The sequence below is a fragment of the Prionailurus bengalensis genome, chromosome B2, assembly GCF_016509475.1.
Source record: "Prionailurus bengalensis isolate Pbe53 chromosome B2, Fcat_Pben_1.1_paternal_pri, whole genome shotgun sequence".
NCBI classification, from domain to species: domain Eukaryota; kingdom Metazoa; phylum Chordata; class Mammalia; order Carnivora; family Felidae; genus Prionailurus; species Prionailurus bengalensis.
Window position 1 is genome coordinate 149,363,759 of NC_057349.1, and position 17,841 is coordinate 149,381,599.

At 55.8% G+C, this 17,841-nt stretch overlaps 1 protein-coding gene across 1 annotated transcript in view; it reads right to left on the reverse strand.

Annotated features, from left to right (window-relative positions):
- Positions 1-17,841, reverse strand: part of RPS6KA2 (ribosomal protein S6 kinase A2) — a 167,003-nt gene that overhangs the window by 3,126 nt on the left and 146,036 nt on the right. The window contains exons 15-20 of the mRNA XM_043592740.1: positions 14,204-14,293; positions 12,001-12,159; positions 10,364-10,525; positions 7,922-7,998; positions 5,708-5,825; positions 1,668-1,805 (exon numbers count right to left, since the gene is read on the reverse strand). Coding sequence (XP_043448675.1) covers positions 1,668-1,805; positions 5,708-5,825; positions 7,922-7,998; positions 10,364-10,525; positions 12,001-12,159; positions 14,204-14,293 — 744 coding nt within the window. The remainder of the gene's footprint in view (positions 1-1,667; positions 1,806-5,707; positions 5,826-7,921; positions 7,999-10,363; positions 10,526-12,000; positions 12,160-14,203; positions 14,294-17,841) is intronic.

Consider the following 17,841-nt stretch of genomic DNA (forward strand, 5'->3'; position numbering starts at 1 on the left):
GACCCCCGGCCTCGCCGAGCCCTCGCCTGCGCGCGCGGCGGGCGCAGACGCCCTTCCTGCCGACCCCGGGGCGCGGGGCGCGACGTGCTCACTGCAGGGTCCACGTGCACTGGGGCCTCGTGAATAACGCGTCTGTCCACCGCCCCCCGCCAGTCCTGAACTATGCCTGTGGCCTGTGACCTGGGGTATTCCGGACGCGCACGGAACCCCAGGATGGGGTCCCGGGCCCCCTCGCCCCGAGCCATGGTACGTTGCCACACCAGCAGGACTTTGGGAGACCCGAAAGGGCTGACCTTGACGTCTGGCCGTGGTGTGGCCCCAGTCCTTCCCGAGAAGCTCCAGGCAGCCGCTGCCCAGCATGTGAGGCAGGATCTGCTCGTTCCTGCGGTATAGACCACCCCCCCACCGGTTCTCTGGATGCCCCCCAGTCTATCTGGCTTGCCCAGCGGGGTGTGGGTGAATCACGACCCAGGTGGCCAGAAGCCACTGCCTTGCCACGGTTACGTGCAATGACACGTGGCTTCCATCAGAACAGTTGTACCGGAAGGTCAGGAGAACCAAGGCTGGGATCGCCGGATGGCAAGGGTCGATGGAGGGACATGAGTTAAAGGAGCAGCTATTCTGTCCGCTAAAACCCTTTGATCCCTGGGGGGACACTCTCACTGCTGCTGGCCGCGTCCTGACAGTGTTCCCTCCACAGCCTTGTGTCTCTTTCGCGGGTGTCGGGACACGCTCGCCTAGGGGGCGCAGCCAGACTCCACGTTGCGTGTGCTGTGGGACACGTCCCAGGAAGCCGAGGGAAGCAGTTGTGGAGAACGGCGGGGTCAGCAGACGACCGCGTTGGGGCCCAGCCCAGGCCCCCCGCTCTTGTAGATAAACTTCTACTGAAACACAACTGCATCCATCCACCTGCGTATCGGTTCTGTGCTACGGCAGGACATCCGAGGCGTAGTGACAGAGACACCTGACTCGAAAAGCCTCAAATGTTCACAGTCTGGGCCTCTACAGACAAGTCTGCAGGCCTCTGATCCGGAATTGAGGGCTGGGGCGCCCGGGTGGCTCGGTCGGTTAAGCGACCGACTCTTGATCTCGGCTCGTGATGTCATGCTCTGTGGGATCGAGCCCCACCTTGGGCTCCGTGCTGGCAGTGTGGAGCCTGTTGGGGATTCTCTCTCTCTCTCCGCCCCTCCCCTGCTTGTGTGCTCCCACCCCCCACCCCCACCGCCAAAATAAATAAACATTAAAAAAATCATTAGAATGAAGGGCTTTGGAACCTTGAATTAGTACAGATGTAAGACTCCATCCACCTCCCTCTCCCCCTCCTTCTCTCCCACTCTCCACCCCATTCGTCTGTCTGTCTGTCTCTCTCCCACTTTCTCTCCGTCTCTGTCTCATATGCACACGGGTGCGTGCACACACACACGCGCACACAACGAAGCTGTTCAGGGTCGTTCCCAGACGTGGTAGCTTATTCAGAGCTTTGCATGTGGTGGCTCGTCGGTGAAGAAACGTGTGGAAGTAAGAAATGAGGGATACGTGAGGCGCCTGTGATCGGTTCCCCACCTGGCCCCCACACTGTGATGTCTTCCGGTGAACTGGGAGGTCTCAGGGCCACGCCTCTGTGTTCCCCACCCCACTGTTGTGCCCCCCTGACCATTTGTTGGTACCTTCACCAGGTGGGCGTCCTGTCTGCTGAGCTGGTTTTGGGACAGGTACTCTCTGTTCACGATCCATGGGTGTTTGAGAACTTGAACTGCCGTCAGGCGCTGATGAGGGTCCACGTGGAGCATCTTGGATACGACATCCTGTAAGGGCAGATCACAGGGAGGGGAAAGGGAGGATGATCGGGCTGATTCAAGCAGGCTCCCGAGTAAAAATCCTTTGTTTCCTCTCACGGCAAAACCTCACCGTTGTTCCGGCCGATTCTTAGCATTTTGGGGTCACGTGTTCCCGTTCAGCTTTTAAAGTATGTGAGTGATTTTTAAATCTTAATTATCATCAACTTGGTGGCTCATTCCAGGCTTATAGCGGATTAAAGATTTTACATCCGAAGAGAACTCAAACGTGGAAATGTTAAATGGTGCATATAATGTAATGAAATGGTCTTTTAGTCAAAATGATATCCTTCCAAAGGGAGAAGCGAAAATAATGATTGTCCCACAGATTTAAACCAGTTGTAACACTGGATGCAGGGGCGCCCGGGGGGCTCAGTTGGCTAAACGTCTGACTTCGGCTCAGGTCATAATCTCAAGGTTCCTGAGTTTGAGCCCCGTGTTGGGCTCTGTGCTGACAGCTCAGAGCCTGGAGCCCGTTTCCGATTCTGTGTCTCCCTCTCTCTCTACCCCTCCCCTGCTTGCACTCTCTCTCCCTCAAAAATAAATAAACATTAAAAAGAGAACAATGGGTGTAGTTACATTTAAGTATAACTATCCATAAACATTTGCTATAAATAATCACCAGCCATGGAATTGACAATCTGTAGCCATTACATGTGTCCGACGGGCTAACAATGTCCAACAGAGGTAATTTTTTCTTCTTTTTTTCCTTTTTCTTTTTTTTAATGCTTATTTATTTTTGAGAGACAGAGCACGTGTTGGGGAGGGGCAGAGAGAGGGAAACACAGAATCCGAAGCAGGCTCCAGGCTCCGAGCTGTCGGCACAGAGCCCGACGCGGGGCTCGAACCCATGAACCCTGAGATCGGGACCTGAGCCGAAGTCAGATGCTCAACCGACTGAGCCAGCCAGTGTCCCAGAGGAAATTTTCTTATTTGACTGTAAGGTAATAACAATAAAAAGTCCTCCAAGTAGCTTAAAGACAAAGCTCCCGTTTATGCCACACATCGCAATACACGTACACGTGTGCACACACAGTTACGGCTGTGATCGGTATCTGCATAGCGTTCATGAGACTGTCTTCATGTGCTCGATGCGCCTGTTCTCAAGAGTCATCGGGACTGGCCTTGGGGGAAGGAGGGCAAATATCACTTTCCCTGTTTTGCAGATGAAGGTGTTGACATTTGTAGCCATTGAACAATTGTCCAAGGAAGAGCCATGACGAGAATCCATGCTCTTCTGCTAGCCTGCTCATCTTCCTCTGGTATCGCCGTGACATTTCTCAGTGAAACACATGAATTAGTGCACACGCATACCGCAACGCTGAAGCACTCAACAGGAGATCTGGTCATAAACCAGGAAGGAGGAATACCATAGACTAACACAAAATCCTTTCTTTCTATAGAGAAAGCCCATGCCTTTTAATATTTGATAACATTAATCTTAGTAACTTCTTGCAAGAAATATGTTCTGGAAATATTACTGTTCCCGTTTCCAAGTGTAAAAATGGAAGCAGAGAGACCTTTATTTATTCGCTCAAGATCTCCTAGTAAATAACACCTTTCTACACGGTACGTGCAGGATGCGGGTAAAGTAACAACAGACAAATCCACGGGCTGTGTCTGTTTTGGGGAAGATTGGAGGTTTGTGGTACGTACGGTGAACACAGAGGGGAAGAGGCACGGGGCCAGATGAGGTAGAAGACACGTCAGTGAAGGGGCAGGAAGAAATCGTCAAGGTCCTGGGAGGCAGTGAAGCCCTCTGCCTGCAATCTTGGTGCTTGACTTGATCCTGCACTTGACTCGACTCCTGTTCTTGACTTGACTCCTTTCCTGACGCCTTCTCCCTGCCTCCCACTCTTGCCTCCAAGATCACCTCACAAAGGAACCCCCAGCACCCGAGTGCTGGTCTACTCTGGGGACCACCAGACTAGACAATTCCTATACTCATTTGAGACAGAGTGGATGGAAGGGAGCAGTGGGAGTGGCAGGGTCTGACACAAGGGATGTGCTCACCAGACACCAGCTGCTGTCTCCTCTGCCATCACCTCTGCCATGACCTCAGCCATGACCTCTGTCATCACCTCCACCACGATCTCTGTCGTCACCTCCACCATGACCTCTGTCATCACCTCCACCATGACCTCTGCCGCAAACTGTCATCACCTCCACCATGACCTCTGCCATCACCTCTACCATGACCTCTGTCGTCACCTCTGCCATGACCTCTGCCGTCACCTCCACCATGACCTCTGCCGTCACCTCCGCCATGACGTCTGCCGTCACCTCCGCCATGACCTCTGCCGCGACCTCTGTCATCACCCCATCACGACCTCTGCCATCACCTCCACCATGACCCCTGTCATCACCTCCACCATGACCTCTGCTGTCACCTCCGCCATGACCTCTGCCACGACCTCTGTCATCACCTCCACCATGACCTCTGCCGTCACCTCCGCCATGACCTCTGCCGCGACCTCTGTCATCACCTCCGCCACGACCTCTGCCATCACCTCCACCATGACCCCTGTCATCACCTCCACCATGACCTCTGCCGTCACCTCCACCATGACCTCTGCCGTCACCTCCGCCATGACCTCTGCCGTCACCTCCGCCATGACCTCTGTCGTCACCTCCGCCATGACCTCTGCCACGACCTCTGTCATCACCTCCATCACGACCTCTGCCATCACCTCCACCATGACCCCTGTCATCACCTCCACCACGACCTCTGTCATCACCTCCGCCATGACCTCTGTCAGCACTTCCACAATCATCTCTTCTGCTGACTTCATCATCTTCCCCATTCCCTCCGCCATCTACTCCGTCACCTTCTCCATCATCACCCCCACCATCACCTCCACCATCATTTCCACCATCTCCGCCATCCCCTCCGCCATCTCCGTACGAGGTCACACAGTGACGATGACGGCGGTCCTGAAATCAGAACCCCAGATCGTCTGCCCATTTCACAGGAACACAGGAAACGGAAAGTCGATACTTCTTCCTGCTAGTGGTCAGGTGATCATTTACTATTTAATTAGAGAGGAGATGATGATCTCAACTGAACAAGACGAAGTCTGACGTTTCCTTAAACAAGGCTGGTCCCAAAAGGCGAGGCTACCGAGAAGCCCCCGTGTGAAGTGTTTGAAAACAACAGAAACGCATCTCTGTCCCAGAGTTGTCCTTGATCAGTCTGTGATCGTTCGGGGCCGCCATTTCACGACATCACCAGAAGGGTAAGGGTTAATTTTATGGGTCAACTTGTCCAAGCCACGGTCCCCGGTGTTTGGCCGAACCCCAGTCTAGATGATGCTGTGAAAGTCTTACTCAGACGAGACCAACACTGAAATCTCTCAGCTCGTAGTAATGACCCTTCATGGTGTTGGTGGGCCTCATCCAATCAGGGGAAACCCTGAAGATTAAAAAGACAGAGGTTCCCCTAGGAAAAGGGAAGTCAGCCAGCAGAAGGGCTTTGCCCTCGAGCTCCGAGACCAGCTCTTCCCGGAGTCTGCAGTCTGCTGACTCTGTAGACTGGAGACTTATCACATGTCACTTCCACAGTCACATGAACTGATCTTAAGAATAAATCTATTTCCGTATCTGCCTATCCACATGGAATCCAATGAATTCCATAGAATCTGTCATGGAATCCAATGGATTCTATTTCTCTGGAGAACCCCAGGGCACCAAGACTGTGGGACACGTGAGAAGCTTTGCGAAAAAGAATTTTTTAACTGAGAAGCTAAAAGAAAAAAATCTACGAGATAAAACACATGTGTTATTTCTGTGAAGGGTCTCCCCTAGCTTCCTCGCAAACGGAGCGGTCACTAGAGTCCCCACCCGAAGCAGCGAGAGCGCTGGGAAGCACTCACCTTTGCCGCATCAGAGACGGAGTCCCAGTTCCCCCCAGAAAGGGCGTATTTCCCACTGCCGATCCTCGCCAAAATCTCCTCGGGAGTGTCATCGGGGCCGTTTGCAAAAGGGGTAAATCTGTGCAATGAGAGAATTCAGGTAAAATGAACCTCTGCTGTACGACCTACGGTGAAGTTCACAGCTAGATGTTGCCCCTGCCTTGTTGAGAATAGCTCTTTCTTTGCCACCGTGCTCCAAATCCAGAATCAGGGGAAAGCGTTACTTATTTCTTTTTTTAAAAAAATTTTTTTTATGTTATTTTATTTTGAGACAGCATAAACGGGGGAGGGTCAGAGAGAGAGGGAGACAAAGAATCTGAAACAGGCTCCAGGCTCTGAGCCATCAGCCCAGAGCCTGACGCTCCAGGCTTTGAGCTGCCAGCACAGAGCCCGACGCGGGGCTCGAACTCACAGACCGTGAGATCATGACCTGAGCCGAAGTCGGACGCTTAACCGACTGAGCCACCCAGGCGCCCCGTGTTACTCATTTCTTAATGCTACGTCCCTCTTCCGTACTTGGTCAATGCTGTAGGTCAATAAGGCAAATGCAGAAAACCCTGTGGACCCCATCATGAGCTCCCTGGACCGTTTCTGGACCCCTGCGGACACTGTGTTAGGGTGGTTTGTCTGGTCACTTGTTGAGACCGTGGCAGAGAGCCTGAGATTTGAAGTCTGAGAGACCCACGGTTGGTCTATTACCAATTCCAGTTCTCAAACAAATTGTTTTTTGAAAGAGAGAGAGAGAGAGAGAGAGAGAGTGAGTGGGGAGAGGAAGAGTGAGAGAGAGAGAATCCTTTTTTTTTTAAAGAATTTTAATGTTTATTTATTTTTGAGAGAGAGACTGAGTGTGAGTGGGATACAGGCAGAGAGAGAGACACACACACAGAGTCTGAAGCAGGCTCCAGGCTCTGAGCTGTCAGCACAGAGCCCGACATGGGGCTCGAACTCACGGACGGCGAGATCATGACCTGAGCCGAAGTCGGACGCCCAACTGACTGAGCCCCCCAGGCGCCCCAATTTCTTAAGACTCAATTGCAAATAGGCAGGATAATACATCGCGGGGACCTACAGAGACACTACACAATGCGTCGGCACTTGCCGCGTTGTGTTATCATATCACCTCCCACCATAGACCGAGGCATGCCAAGAAATGCCTTCCTGGAAAAGGAATTCTGCGTGAATCTCATGACACTTGGTCTCAGTGGCCAAGTTTGCGGTCTGAGATTTACGTACACACAAGCGAGTATCAGAAGATCACAGAGCGATCCCACTCTGGATTCGTAGGGTCCTAGACCTTTAAGGCTGGAGTCCTATAGTGTCACACAGTGCCTTGTTTTTCATTTAAAAGTGAGGGGGGTGAGGCCAGTAGAGGAAGGAGCCCAGCCCAGAAGCAGAGCTGGCGAGGGCAGACCCCGGATCGGAAGGGGCGTGGCGGACCCGACCCTCCTTCTGTGATGGCAGGCGTGTCGTCCGGTGGCCACGCAAATCAGTCACCTGCCTTTACCTGGCTGCCTGCCTCGAGGTGCTCTCTGACCAGGAATACTTACGGGTGCTTCCTAACTCAAGGGGATGTTCTTAAGGGGCGATGTGCGTGACCTTTTAAGGGGGTGGTGTGGTGCAATGGAGAAGGTGGACACGTGGTCAGAGGCTTGGGATTTTTGCTGATGAGCTGAGTTCTGTGCTCAGTTCCCTAATTCTGGAGATACATCTGAAAGGAAACAGGGGCGCCCGGGTGGCTCAGTCGGCTGAGCGGCCGACTTCGGCTCAAGGTCAGGATCTCACGGTTCATGGTTTCAAGACCCGCTTTGGGCTCTGGGCTGACAGCTCGGAGCCCGGATCCTGCTTTGGGTGCTGTGTCTCCCTCTCTCTCTGCCCCTCCCCTGCCTGTGCTCTGTCTGTCTGTCTCTCTCTCTCTCTCAAAAATAAATAAACAGTAAAAAAAAAAAATGTAAAGAAAACATAAAGCTAACTTTCTTATCCCTGGTCTTTATTTGTCCCGAAAGGGCTAAGGAAGCCTGAAAGCGTTCACCCAGGACCTGCGAGTGTGTGTCCCCACCCGAGCACGGGGCAGGGCTGACCCTGGGCCCGGACGGGACAGCCCCTGACACCTCTGCCTCGTGACGGCTCGGGTGTGCGTGCCGTCGCGTGCTGACGCCCATGGGAGGCACGCATTACCCTGCCAGCATGGTGTAAAGCAGGGTCCCCAGACTCCAGATGTCACACGCTGCGTCATAGCCTTGTCGCTTCAGGACCTGCAGGGGAAAAGCAGGAGATGGGTGAGCACTGGGGAGGAAACCTCAAGCTCCCAGCGTGCTGTTCTGACGGGATGATGGGCTGGGCAGGTGGGGGACGGGGGACGTCTTCAGGGCAACTGTCGTTTATCAACGCAAAGTCAACCGTGGCGCCTGGCAGTAGGGCTCCCCAAGGACCAGGGCACACACAGGAACCACAGTTCTTGCCAGATCCACTGACACGCGGACTGAAAAGGAAAGACTTACTTTTTAAAGGAACTTTAAAGACATTATGGCAAAACGTACATAGCATAAAACTTACCGTCTTTTAAGAAGCATTTTTTTAATGTTTACTTACTTTTGAGACAGAGAGAGACACAGCGCAAGTGAGGGAGGGGCGGAGAGGGAGGGAGACACAGAATCCGAAGCGGACTCCGGGCTCCGGGCTGTCAGCACAGAGCCCGACGCGGGGCTCGAACCCACGAACCTCGAGATCGTGACCTGAGCCGAAGTCGGACGCTTAGCGGACGGAGCCCCCCAGGCGCCCCTAGAATTTACCATCTTAATCAGTTTTAGGAGTCCGGTTCAGTTACTCAAGCGTTCCCATCATCCACCTGCAGAACTCTTTTCTCTTGCAAAACTGCAACCAACTCCCATCACGCACTGGCTCTCTGTGCCCCGCCCCCAGCCCTCGCCCCCACCCTCCTTCTCCCCCTCCCCCGGTCTCCTCTGCGGATTTGGCTGCTTTAGGGACCTCATGGAAGTACAATCATACGGTAATTACGCTCTTCTGCCTGCGTATCACACACCACGTAACGTGCTCGAGGTTCATCGTGTTGAGGCGTGGCACGGGGTGTCCTTCCTGTTCAAGGCTCATAACCCACTGGAAAACATGCCACATTCTGTGCAGGCACTCAGCCGCTGACGGACACGTGGGTGGCTCCCACCTTTGGTGAACAGGGCTGCTGAGAACACCGGTGGGCGAGTGTCCGCCCTTGTCTCTGCTTTCAGAAACGCTGGGCATGGGCGTGACCGCACCGCGTGGTGAGCCTATGTCTAGTTTTTTGAGGAACGGTTAAAACAGAAGAATTCAGGCGTCCTAGGATTGCATACTTCCGTGGAAGACGATGCTCTGATAGATTTATAGTTGAGAACAGTAAGGAAAGCAGCATAAATGCTCACGGATTACTGTACATTACGGGGTTTAGCATCAAACACGGAGGGCCGTGTCCGATTGTCCTCGACACAAGGGCAAGGACCCCGTCTTCCCGTGTTTGCAACGCGGACACCGTGGGCTGTGCCGGGAACGCGGTCGGTGGCCAACCAGCCGGCACACGCAAATGAACCGAATGTTCGTTGTTCAAGCCTTGTCTCCACTGGCTGAGCGACCTTCAAAAGTCACTTGAACCCACTGAACCTGGTTTTTTTCTTAATCTATCAAGTGTGGCTAATAGTATTCACCCTGTGTACTTCGTACGGTGTATCAAGATAGAAGTAAAAAATACCGGTGAAAATGCTTTGGAGATGGTAAAGCTAATAGACCAATTTAAGATAGTCTATAATCGCTAAAATCAATACCATTGATATTATTTCTGATCAGATAAGGCAGCAATAGAGGCTTATAAGCAGATTATTTCAAAGGGGCCCCAGGTAGCATCTGGGTGACCCCAAAATGGCCTTGTGTCCCACGCGTGTGGGCTCCGTGCCCGGCTGTATCTCGACTCAGCACCCTGCCTTCCTCACCACCCTGGGGCGGGGAGGGGGGGCTACCTCTCAGCTCGCAGACCCACCACTAGGTGCCAGCCTGCCTCCACCAGCAGCCAGAAGGATCCACACAGAATCCAAATCTAGCACCTGTTCTCCTTCCTGACCCCTCATCCCACCAGCCCTGTCCTGCTCGACCGGCCTCTCAGGTTTTGTTGCTAAGTTTCTAGATAGCAAGAAACTGGGTTTGTCTTCATGGACACATCAATGATTTCGGAGCCTAACAAAACCATCCCCGGGAGCCCGGGAAGGTGGAAATGTACCCGAGGCCGTTGCTGAGATCATCTGACCCACTGGGTGCCGGCCAGGAGCCCTCCCCTGCGAGTCGCCACGGGCCTCGTGTGACATTCCACAGCGGCCGGCCGGCGTCTGCCGTGGGCCACAGTCTGGAGCAGCATCTGGCACAGGGCGGCAGGACAGTCCGACCGCATCATGTCTCAGCGACTCCCAGCAAACACTCGGGTTTGACCCACACGGTCTACCGCACAGTCCGATTTTACATAAGAACGTCACCATGAAAAGCGTGACAAACCGGAAACTAAGACGGTAAGGTGGGGGTGCTTGAGCAAGATCCCCCTCTGCAGTGGGGGAGGGCGCGCCTCCGCGGGCTCGCAGGTCTTACCTCCGGGGCGACAAAGTTTGCCGTGTAGCAGGGTGTCATCAACAGCCCGTTCTCAGCTCGAAGCTGCTTGGCGAACCCGAAGTCGCAGATGCGGATGGACTCAGGGTTTCCAGACTCGTCCATGTACAGGATGTTACTCGGCTTCAGGTCTCGATGAACAACCTGGAAAGGCAGCAGGCCCGGGACGGGGCAAGAAAGTGAAGGGGCGACGCGTTCAGAAGACCAGGGTTTAGACTGGGGCTGACCTGCGGGGGGCGGGGGGGGGGTGTTCCCTCCTCTCTTCCTCTCGCGTTGACGCTCAGACCGGGGGGCCCACTAGAAACCTCTTTGGTGGCGAATGAATATTTCAATGAGTAAGTAAATAACCAGTTACCTAAGCTGAGAGCATCACATGCGGTGAGTTCAGGTGATGTGGATGAAAAGACCTCTACAGGTACGTGTTTATCGTGTGCCCACCACGCTCCAGCGTGGTGAGGGGTTAGGCACACCATAGAGTGAGGCAGACGTGGGACGTGTGACCACAGACAGGCCCAGGTGATCGGCAGGAGCCCTACAGCCGCCCCTGTGCCGAGGGAGCCGCGGGGCTCCAAGCACGAGGGACAGGGTCGGCCAAAGTTGTCATCACATCTCAGAGCAAAGCAGCTACCTGGGGCACGTGGCGATTTTTCTGAAGGGGACAGAGGCCGACTGGGAGCACACGTGTGTGTCTGAACACGGCCTGGAAGCTGCACTGTCCTGTTAAAACCCAGGCACGGGGTATAGGAGGGAGGTTGAAGGGACACAGGCGGGCAGCCAGCCGGGTTTACGGAGACCCTGAGGGCAGGGGAGCAAGAGACTCTGGGTCCATCACCCCCCTCATTCAAGAGACGCCAGTCTGGAAAAACCATCGTCCAAAGGGTCTCCTCTGGGGTTCTGGGAAAATGCTCCCTACTCCCGGACCGCCGGGTGACCACCGAACAGGCCTGCCGTGTGGTCCCAGAAGAGCATCGTCCTGTTCAGAAGCGGCTGCATTTTAAACGCTTACGACCACACGTGTGGGGCTGGCCGGGGGAGCACCGTCCACTTCGCGGGAAGGGCCGAGAGGACGGGGGCTGGAGCAAGGCGTGGGGCCACGCGGCCACCCCCAGCCAGGCAGCCTGGGGCTGCGAGCACGGGGTCTGGAAGCCCAGAGCCGGGCGGGACCCTGTCCCTGTCACTCCCTCTGTGAGACCAGCCCCAGGCGAGATACTTCACCTTCCTGTGCTCTGGCCTCCCGGTCTGTCCGGGACTGCAGACGTGGAGGGCACAGAGCAGCGCGTGGAGGACGGGGAGGCGGCGGGAAACCTAGCCCTTACTGTGGTTTCACCCGCGGAATCCCTTTGTGTTGGTGCAGGAATTCAGTTCTGAGAGCAGGTGACGGAAACTCCAAAATTCCCCTTTACCAAGCCCACCTACGTTTTTCTGAATAACCGGTCCAGGTAAACGTAATGTCTCCGGCTGGCTCCCCGGGACGCGGCATGTGCCTCGACCTTGGCCCCCGCGGGGGCAGGTGTGACGCAGAAGGAAGCCGAGTCCCCCTCCCCCCCCCCCCCCAGCTCCCTCCCGATCCGCGGTTCCTGCTCTGACGCGGCCCCTCCCGGGGAGGACGGCGGGCTCACCCCCTGCGAGTGGAGGTAATCCATGGTCCTGGTGATGATGCACAGCACGTCGCTGGCCTCCCGCTCGGAGAAGTGTCGCTGTCGCAGGATGCGGTCCAGGAGCTCCCCGCCACGCATCAGCTCCGTCACCAGGTACACGAACTTGCCGTCGTCATAGACCTGGGAGGCGGAGACAGGGGCGCACGGACCTCAGGCCCCACGCAGGGACCGCGGCCGCCCCGCCCCCTCACCAGCCAGCCTGCCGTGGGGGGGAGGGCCGCCCTGGACGGGGTGGAAGCCGGTGCACGGGCTGGGGGCTCAGTGCCCGGCACCCCCCCCCCCCCGCCCCCCGCCAGGTGTCAAAAGAAGGCTTCTGGTGAAAATGAGCCAATGGCCATTCCAGTCACACCCGACGCGGTTCTTAGGAAAAGCCGGCTTTAATAATCTGCCGCAAAGCAGGGAATGAGTCAGCGAGGCCAAGAGCTTGCAAGGGCGAGGTTTGAGTGGAAACGAATCGTGGGGGTCTCGCTCCCCTCTCTGCTGGGGAATTAGGGACAGCACCGTGCTGCTGTGGGTCTCCGGGGCCGAGCCCTGCAGACTTTACTGGGCACACCACTTGGGGTGGGGGGAGGGTTGTCGTCAGCAGGCAGGGTCTGGCCCAGCAGGTCTGGGTCATGTCCAAGCAGCCCCCAGGGGCCCTCTGTCCCGCTGCACCGTAGACAAGACGTAGCAAGACCCCAGAATCCAGAACGGGAGGGGCGGGGAGGCACAGAGAACCCACCGCATGGCAGCCGCACTTTTATGGCCGAAAAGCCAACGGACAAGGAGAGCTTCGTCAAACCACCTTCACGCTCAGGAACTTAGAAACACCACGGCCAAGGGGTGCCTGGCTGGCCCAGTCGGTGAAACGTTGGACTCTGGATTTCAGCTCAGGCCGTGATCTCACGGTTCGTGAGTTTGAGCCCCGCGTCGGGCTCTGTGCCGACAGCACGGATTCTCTCTCTGGCTCTCTCTGCCCCTCCCCTACTCGTTCTCTCTGTCCTTCTCAAAGTAGGTAAATAACATCAAAAAAAAAACCCAAAAAAACAAAAAACCCAAAAAACCCCACAACAGCCAAAAACTCCTCCGCCCTTGCTCTTTTCGTGACATGCCTGTGTGGACACAACCAGCCTGCCTACAGGCGTGCCCGGGCATTGAGAAGAGCCTCGTGGAAATGGGGCAGATCCCCCACAAACGAGCACTTTTGAGCTCACAGATCAGTGAGCTTCCAGAACAAATCGCTGAAACGATTTGCCTGACTCTGAGCTCAATACAAGCTGTAAAGGTAATTTGGGTGTATTTGTTTCCGGTTTATGAACCCAGAACATGCTCTACTTTGGAGAATGTGCTTATGAAGGTATCACCAGCTGGGGACCTCTCACCCCAACAGGGTGGAAGTGGCTTGGAAACCTCAGGGGGTTTTCACATTAGCTGCTTTGCACTTGTGGATCTTAACATATAAATAAAAACTGAAATGCAGAGAGCCCCGAACGGTGCAGTGAAGGTGATGGGGACCCGGTGACAGGGACCCAGGGGAACAAAGCCGGCGTTTACTCTACTCTTGTCAACACAGGTGCCTCTTTCACATTTGCCTCAGAATTCGGTCAGCATTTTGCAGTCCTCCTGCTCCAGGAGCCGACGGGGCCTGGAGGGAACTCCAAGTGGCCTCAAAATCTTAAGGTTTGGGGTTGGGGACAGTGGAATCACTCGGGAGTGTGAGGGTGCAGGTGGCCGGGTGAAAGCTCCCTCTCCCCTCCGGCCCCACCCCTGCAGCCCCGGGCTCTGTGGTGTCCTTCCAGTGGGGAGGACCCCTGCTCCCTTCCCTCTCCCAGGCCAGCAGGAGTGGAGGATGCTGGGAGGAGCCCCAGGGCCAGAGCTCCGGATCCGGGGTCTCGGATCTGACCCAGCCCCGTCTCGTCCACTCCATGCCCTCGTTTCTGCCAAGTTCACGAACGGCCCAGAGTCTGCACCAGCTATCCCTCCCTTTACATGGCACTCTCTCTGATTTGGGAGGGGGCCGCTGTCCCGGGGACTCGGGCTCACAGGTGCCGAGGGACCTGGAGGTGTAGGCGGCAGAGGCTGGCACACACTCGTGGGGGCAGGAACAGTCGCTGGACCGCGGAGAAAGCCACCCCCAGAGAAACACGCCGACACGCGACACGGCAGCCGTGTGAAGCTCACTCACGTCTTTGAGCGTGATGATGTTCGGATGCTGTCCGTATCTCAGGAGAATCTCGATCTCTTCCGAGGGGTCTCTTTTACTCTTATCGATGATCTGGAATCAGCAGAGCACCTGACGTGAGGCTCCCGGGCAGCGTGTGCTGGCTCGGACCCTTTCTGCCTTCCCTTCGCCTCCAGCTCACGCCCACAGGACACCTTACAGTCGCCTGGATGTTCGTGGCAATCCTCCCTGCCGACGAGCACCAGGGCGACACTTACAAAAAGCAGGCACGAGCCTCAGACACGAATGCTAAGCTACTGCAGGGCGGGTGGAGAGGGGTGGGCTCGGGGAGCTCACTCAGGCACCACATAACGGAAGGTGCTTCTCCACTAGATGGCGGGCTCCGGGTGGGTGGCCTGTGCTCGTCGCTCATCCAAAATGAGCCCCCCGCTGCCGCCGGGCGCGTCTCTTAGCCTTACTCTGTGGCTACGCGCTGGCAACAAAGTGTGGCCAAGTGCATGGCTCTCCCCAGGGGGCACGGGGCTGGCGTGCACACTGAATCGGCCGCTGTGGCTCAGACACGCAAACGTCCCCCACCTCCGCAACCCAGCACCTGTAGCCCACGCTGCGGGCTAGCAGATAAAATCCTTCCACCTGTGAAAACAGATGGCCTCCGACGACAGGACGAGGTGTTATGAGCAGTGCCCCTATTTTTTTTATTTGAGAGAGAGAGAGAGAGAGAGAGAGAGAGAATACAAGTGTGTCTGAGTGGGGAAGAGGTACAGAGAGAGAGGGAAAGAGACAGAGAATCCTAAGCAGGCCCCACTCTCAGCACAGAGCCCGATGTGGGGCTCGATCCCACGACCCTGGGATCATGACCTGAGCCGAAATCGAGAGTCAGATGCCTAACCGACTGAGCCACCCAGGCACCCCTGCATCTTGGCTCTCAAGCCCACAGCCAAGCTCCGAGGACTCCGGTGCCCCAGGACTGTGAGCCCCATGACACGCGTTGTTACACAAACAAAAAGTTAAGCTCCCTCCCTTGACACGTTTGTCTTGTCTTGCTACATTTAGTTCCACTGGAGTTCTAGCTCGGACCCCAGGATTACTTCTGCGATGGAAAGAAGCTAATGCGTCGTCCCAAGGGAGAGCCTTTGTGAAGGCTCGTTCGGCAGGGGTGGGGGTCCTTAATACACGGCTTGGTGGGACGTGAGCTGGCCGGGCCCTGGCACCCCTTCTGTTCCAACGGCCCGCAGGGACGTACGGTCTCTCTGGTCTGTGACCTTCTCTTTGAAACCGGAGGCGGTTGAAATACATTACTGGATTTTTGAAAAATTAGTGGCTGATGCATTTCTTTTCAAAGAAGATTTCATAATGAAAAAATGTATTCTTAGCATAGATCTGTTTGATCGCTCTCATGGTGGCGTGGGATGTGGGACGCCTTTTCTCCACTGCCCGTGGCCTGGGGGTGGGGGGACAGCCAGCGGCTACTGGGCCAGAGGGGGTGGCTGTGGGGGCCGTCATCCGACAGGAGCTGGGGCCTTGACCTTCCTCAGTCCTGTGGCATCTCCCGCGGAGGAGCCGACCTGAAGCCAGAAGGCAAGGCAGGGAGGTGGGGAGGTGGGTGTACAGGGGAGGTGGGCACCCAGCCCGGAGGGGAAGCCGGGCCCAGCAGTGGCAGGCGCAGGACCCGACGGCCGCCCTCCTGGCTCTCGACCATCTCCCCGACCTGGGCAGGGCTGGCCCGCGTCCCCACGGCTGCAGGCTCCGGGCTGGCCCCGTGTGTCGATCCTAACCCTTGTCAGCAAGTCCTGGCTGCTTCTAGCCACCAATCTTTTTGTCTTCACAGAGATGCTTAGCCGTGAGGCCCGACGACTGGTCCCCGAGCGCGAGCTGCGGTCTGTGCTGGGGGAAGGCAGAGCCCAGAAAGAGGTTCGAGCACACTGTTTAGACACGTCTAGGAATGAATCTCCTCCCTGCAGGATTGGTTTCTTGGGACTGGCACTGTTAGACTTGCTTCTGGTCCAAGAAAGTGCTGGTGGCTCAAGTTCCTTATTCTGAGAATATACTGCTTTATAATCTTTCTGAGGCAACGGAAGAAGGGACTCTTTGCATATGTGCTGGCGGGCCAGGCCTCCTCCCTCCCAAGCTGATGCTCAGGTAATCCTGATGGAACACGGAGGAGGCGTCGGAACGCCCACCCTGTCTCCTTCTCATCCAGCAGCGGCCGCAGACGGCAAGCGGGGCACTGCCTGGGGGGTCGGCCACCCACCCCGGCCGGTGAGCGAGCCGTCCGCGGTGCCGCTGTCTAGCCAGCTGGGCACTTGCGGGGCTAAGTCAGTGCGCCAGGCGGTGCCGGGCACGGGAGGGCTCCCTCCACAGGCGGAGCTCAGAGGTACCAACCAAGAGCATTGCCTGCCTGCCTTCCTCCTTCCTTCCTTCCTTCCTTCCTTCCCTTCCTTCCTTCTTCCTTTTCCTTCCTTCCTTTCTCTCCCCTTTCTTTCTCTTTCCTTCTCTTTCTTCCCTTTGTTTTCTTTCCTTCTCTTTCCTCCCTTTCTTTTCTTTCTTTTTCTTTCCTGTTTCCTCCTTTTCTTTCTTTCTTTTTCTTTTCTTCTCTTTCTTCCCTTTCTTTTCTTTTTTCTTTTTTCTTCTTTCCTTCCTTCCTTCCTTCCATTTTCTCTTTTCTCCCTTTGTTTTCTTTCTTTCTTTCTTTCTCTCTGTCTCTCTCTCTCTCTCCTCCTTTCTTTTTACTCATGGCTCTTGAACTCACGACCCCAAGATCGAGACCCTCATGTTCCAACTGAGCCAGCCAGGCTCCCCTCGTGTGCATTTTTATTCCTGGCTACCGAAGAGAGGCCCAAGGCCTCATGGTGGTCAGCATGGTTTCCCTCTTCCTTTCCATCTGCACATCTCCACCTTCCCCTTCCCCGGCTCCCTCCACAGGCACCCCTCCTGGGACACTGACTCCTGTGGGGAAAGGGCTTTATGATGAGCATGCGGTGGGGGGCTCACGGGCCTGAACAGCCCCTCGAGGCGGGGTATTTCCCTGACTTGTTCCAAGGATCAATGCCCTATTTGGAACAGGGGTAGCAGAACGTGTGACCGTTTGTAAGATTTAGCGGACGACTTCTCTCGTACCATTAACTTAGGCAAATTAGTTTGCTTACACAGTGAAAGAACTCTGAGTTTTCCGGCTGGAAAAAAACGAAAGTTTCCACGCCAGTGTTCCTTCTAAAACTAAGCTCTGTTCATGTCAAACATCTGTCTTAATTCTGCTGTGTTTCTGGTGGGCACACGGCATACACATACGGAAACGAGCCCAGACACGCTAACGCTACCGTAAACGGTCTGCCGTGGACGCAGAGCGGGCTGGGCGCAGGGAGCGCGGGCCCAGCGACTCCCGGAAAGACCCGGGCGACACGGACTCACACGCTCGGAAGGACCCTCCTGCATCTTCACCCGAGTCTGTCGCTACAACAAACGACGTGACTTCGAACAACGCACACGCACTACCGAAAAGAAGGCATGGCCGTGTGTGACGCGGGGGCCGCCCCAGGAGGAGCTGGCCACGGCTCCCCAACGTGCCTCGGCCCGCAGGCGCCTTTCAGCCGCGGGGACCCGCTTGTACGTCTGCAGATACCAGGGCCCGCGGCCAGGGCTGA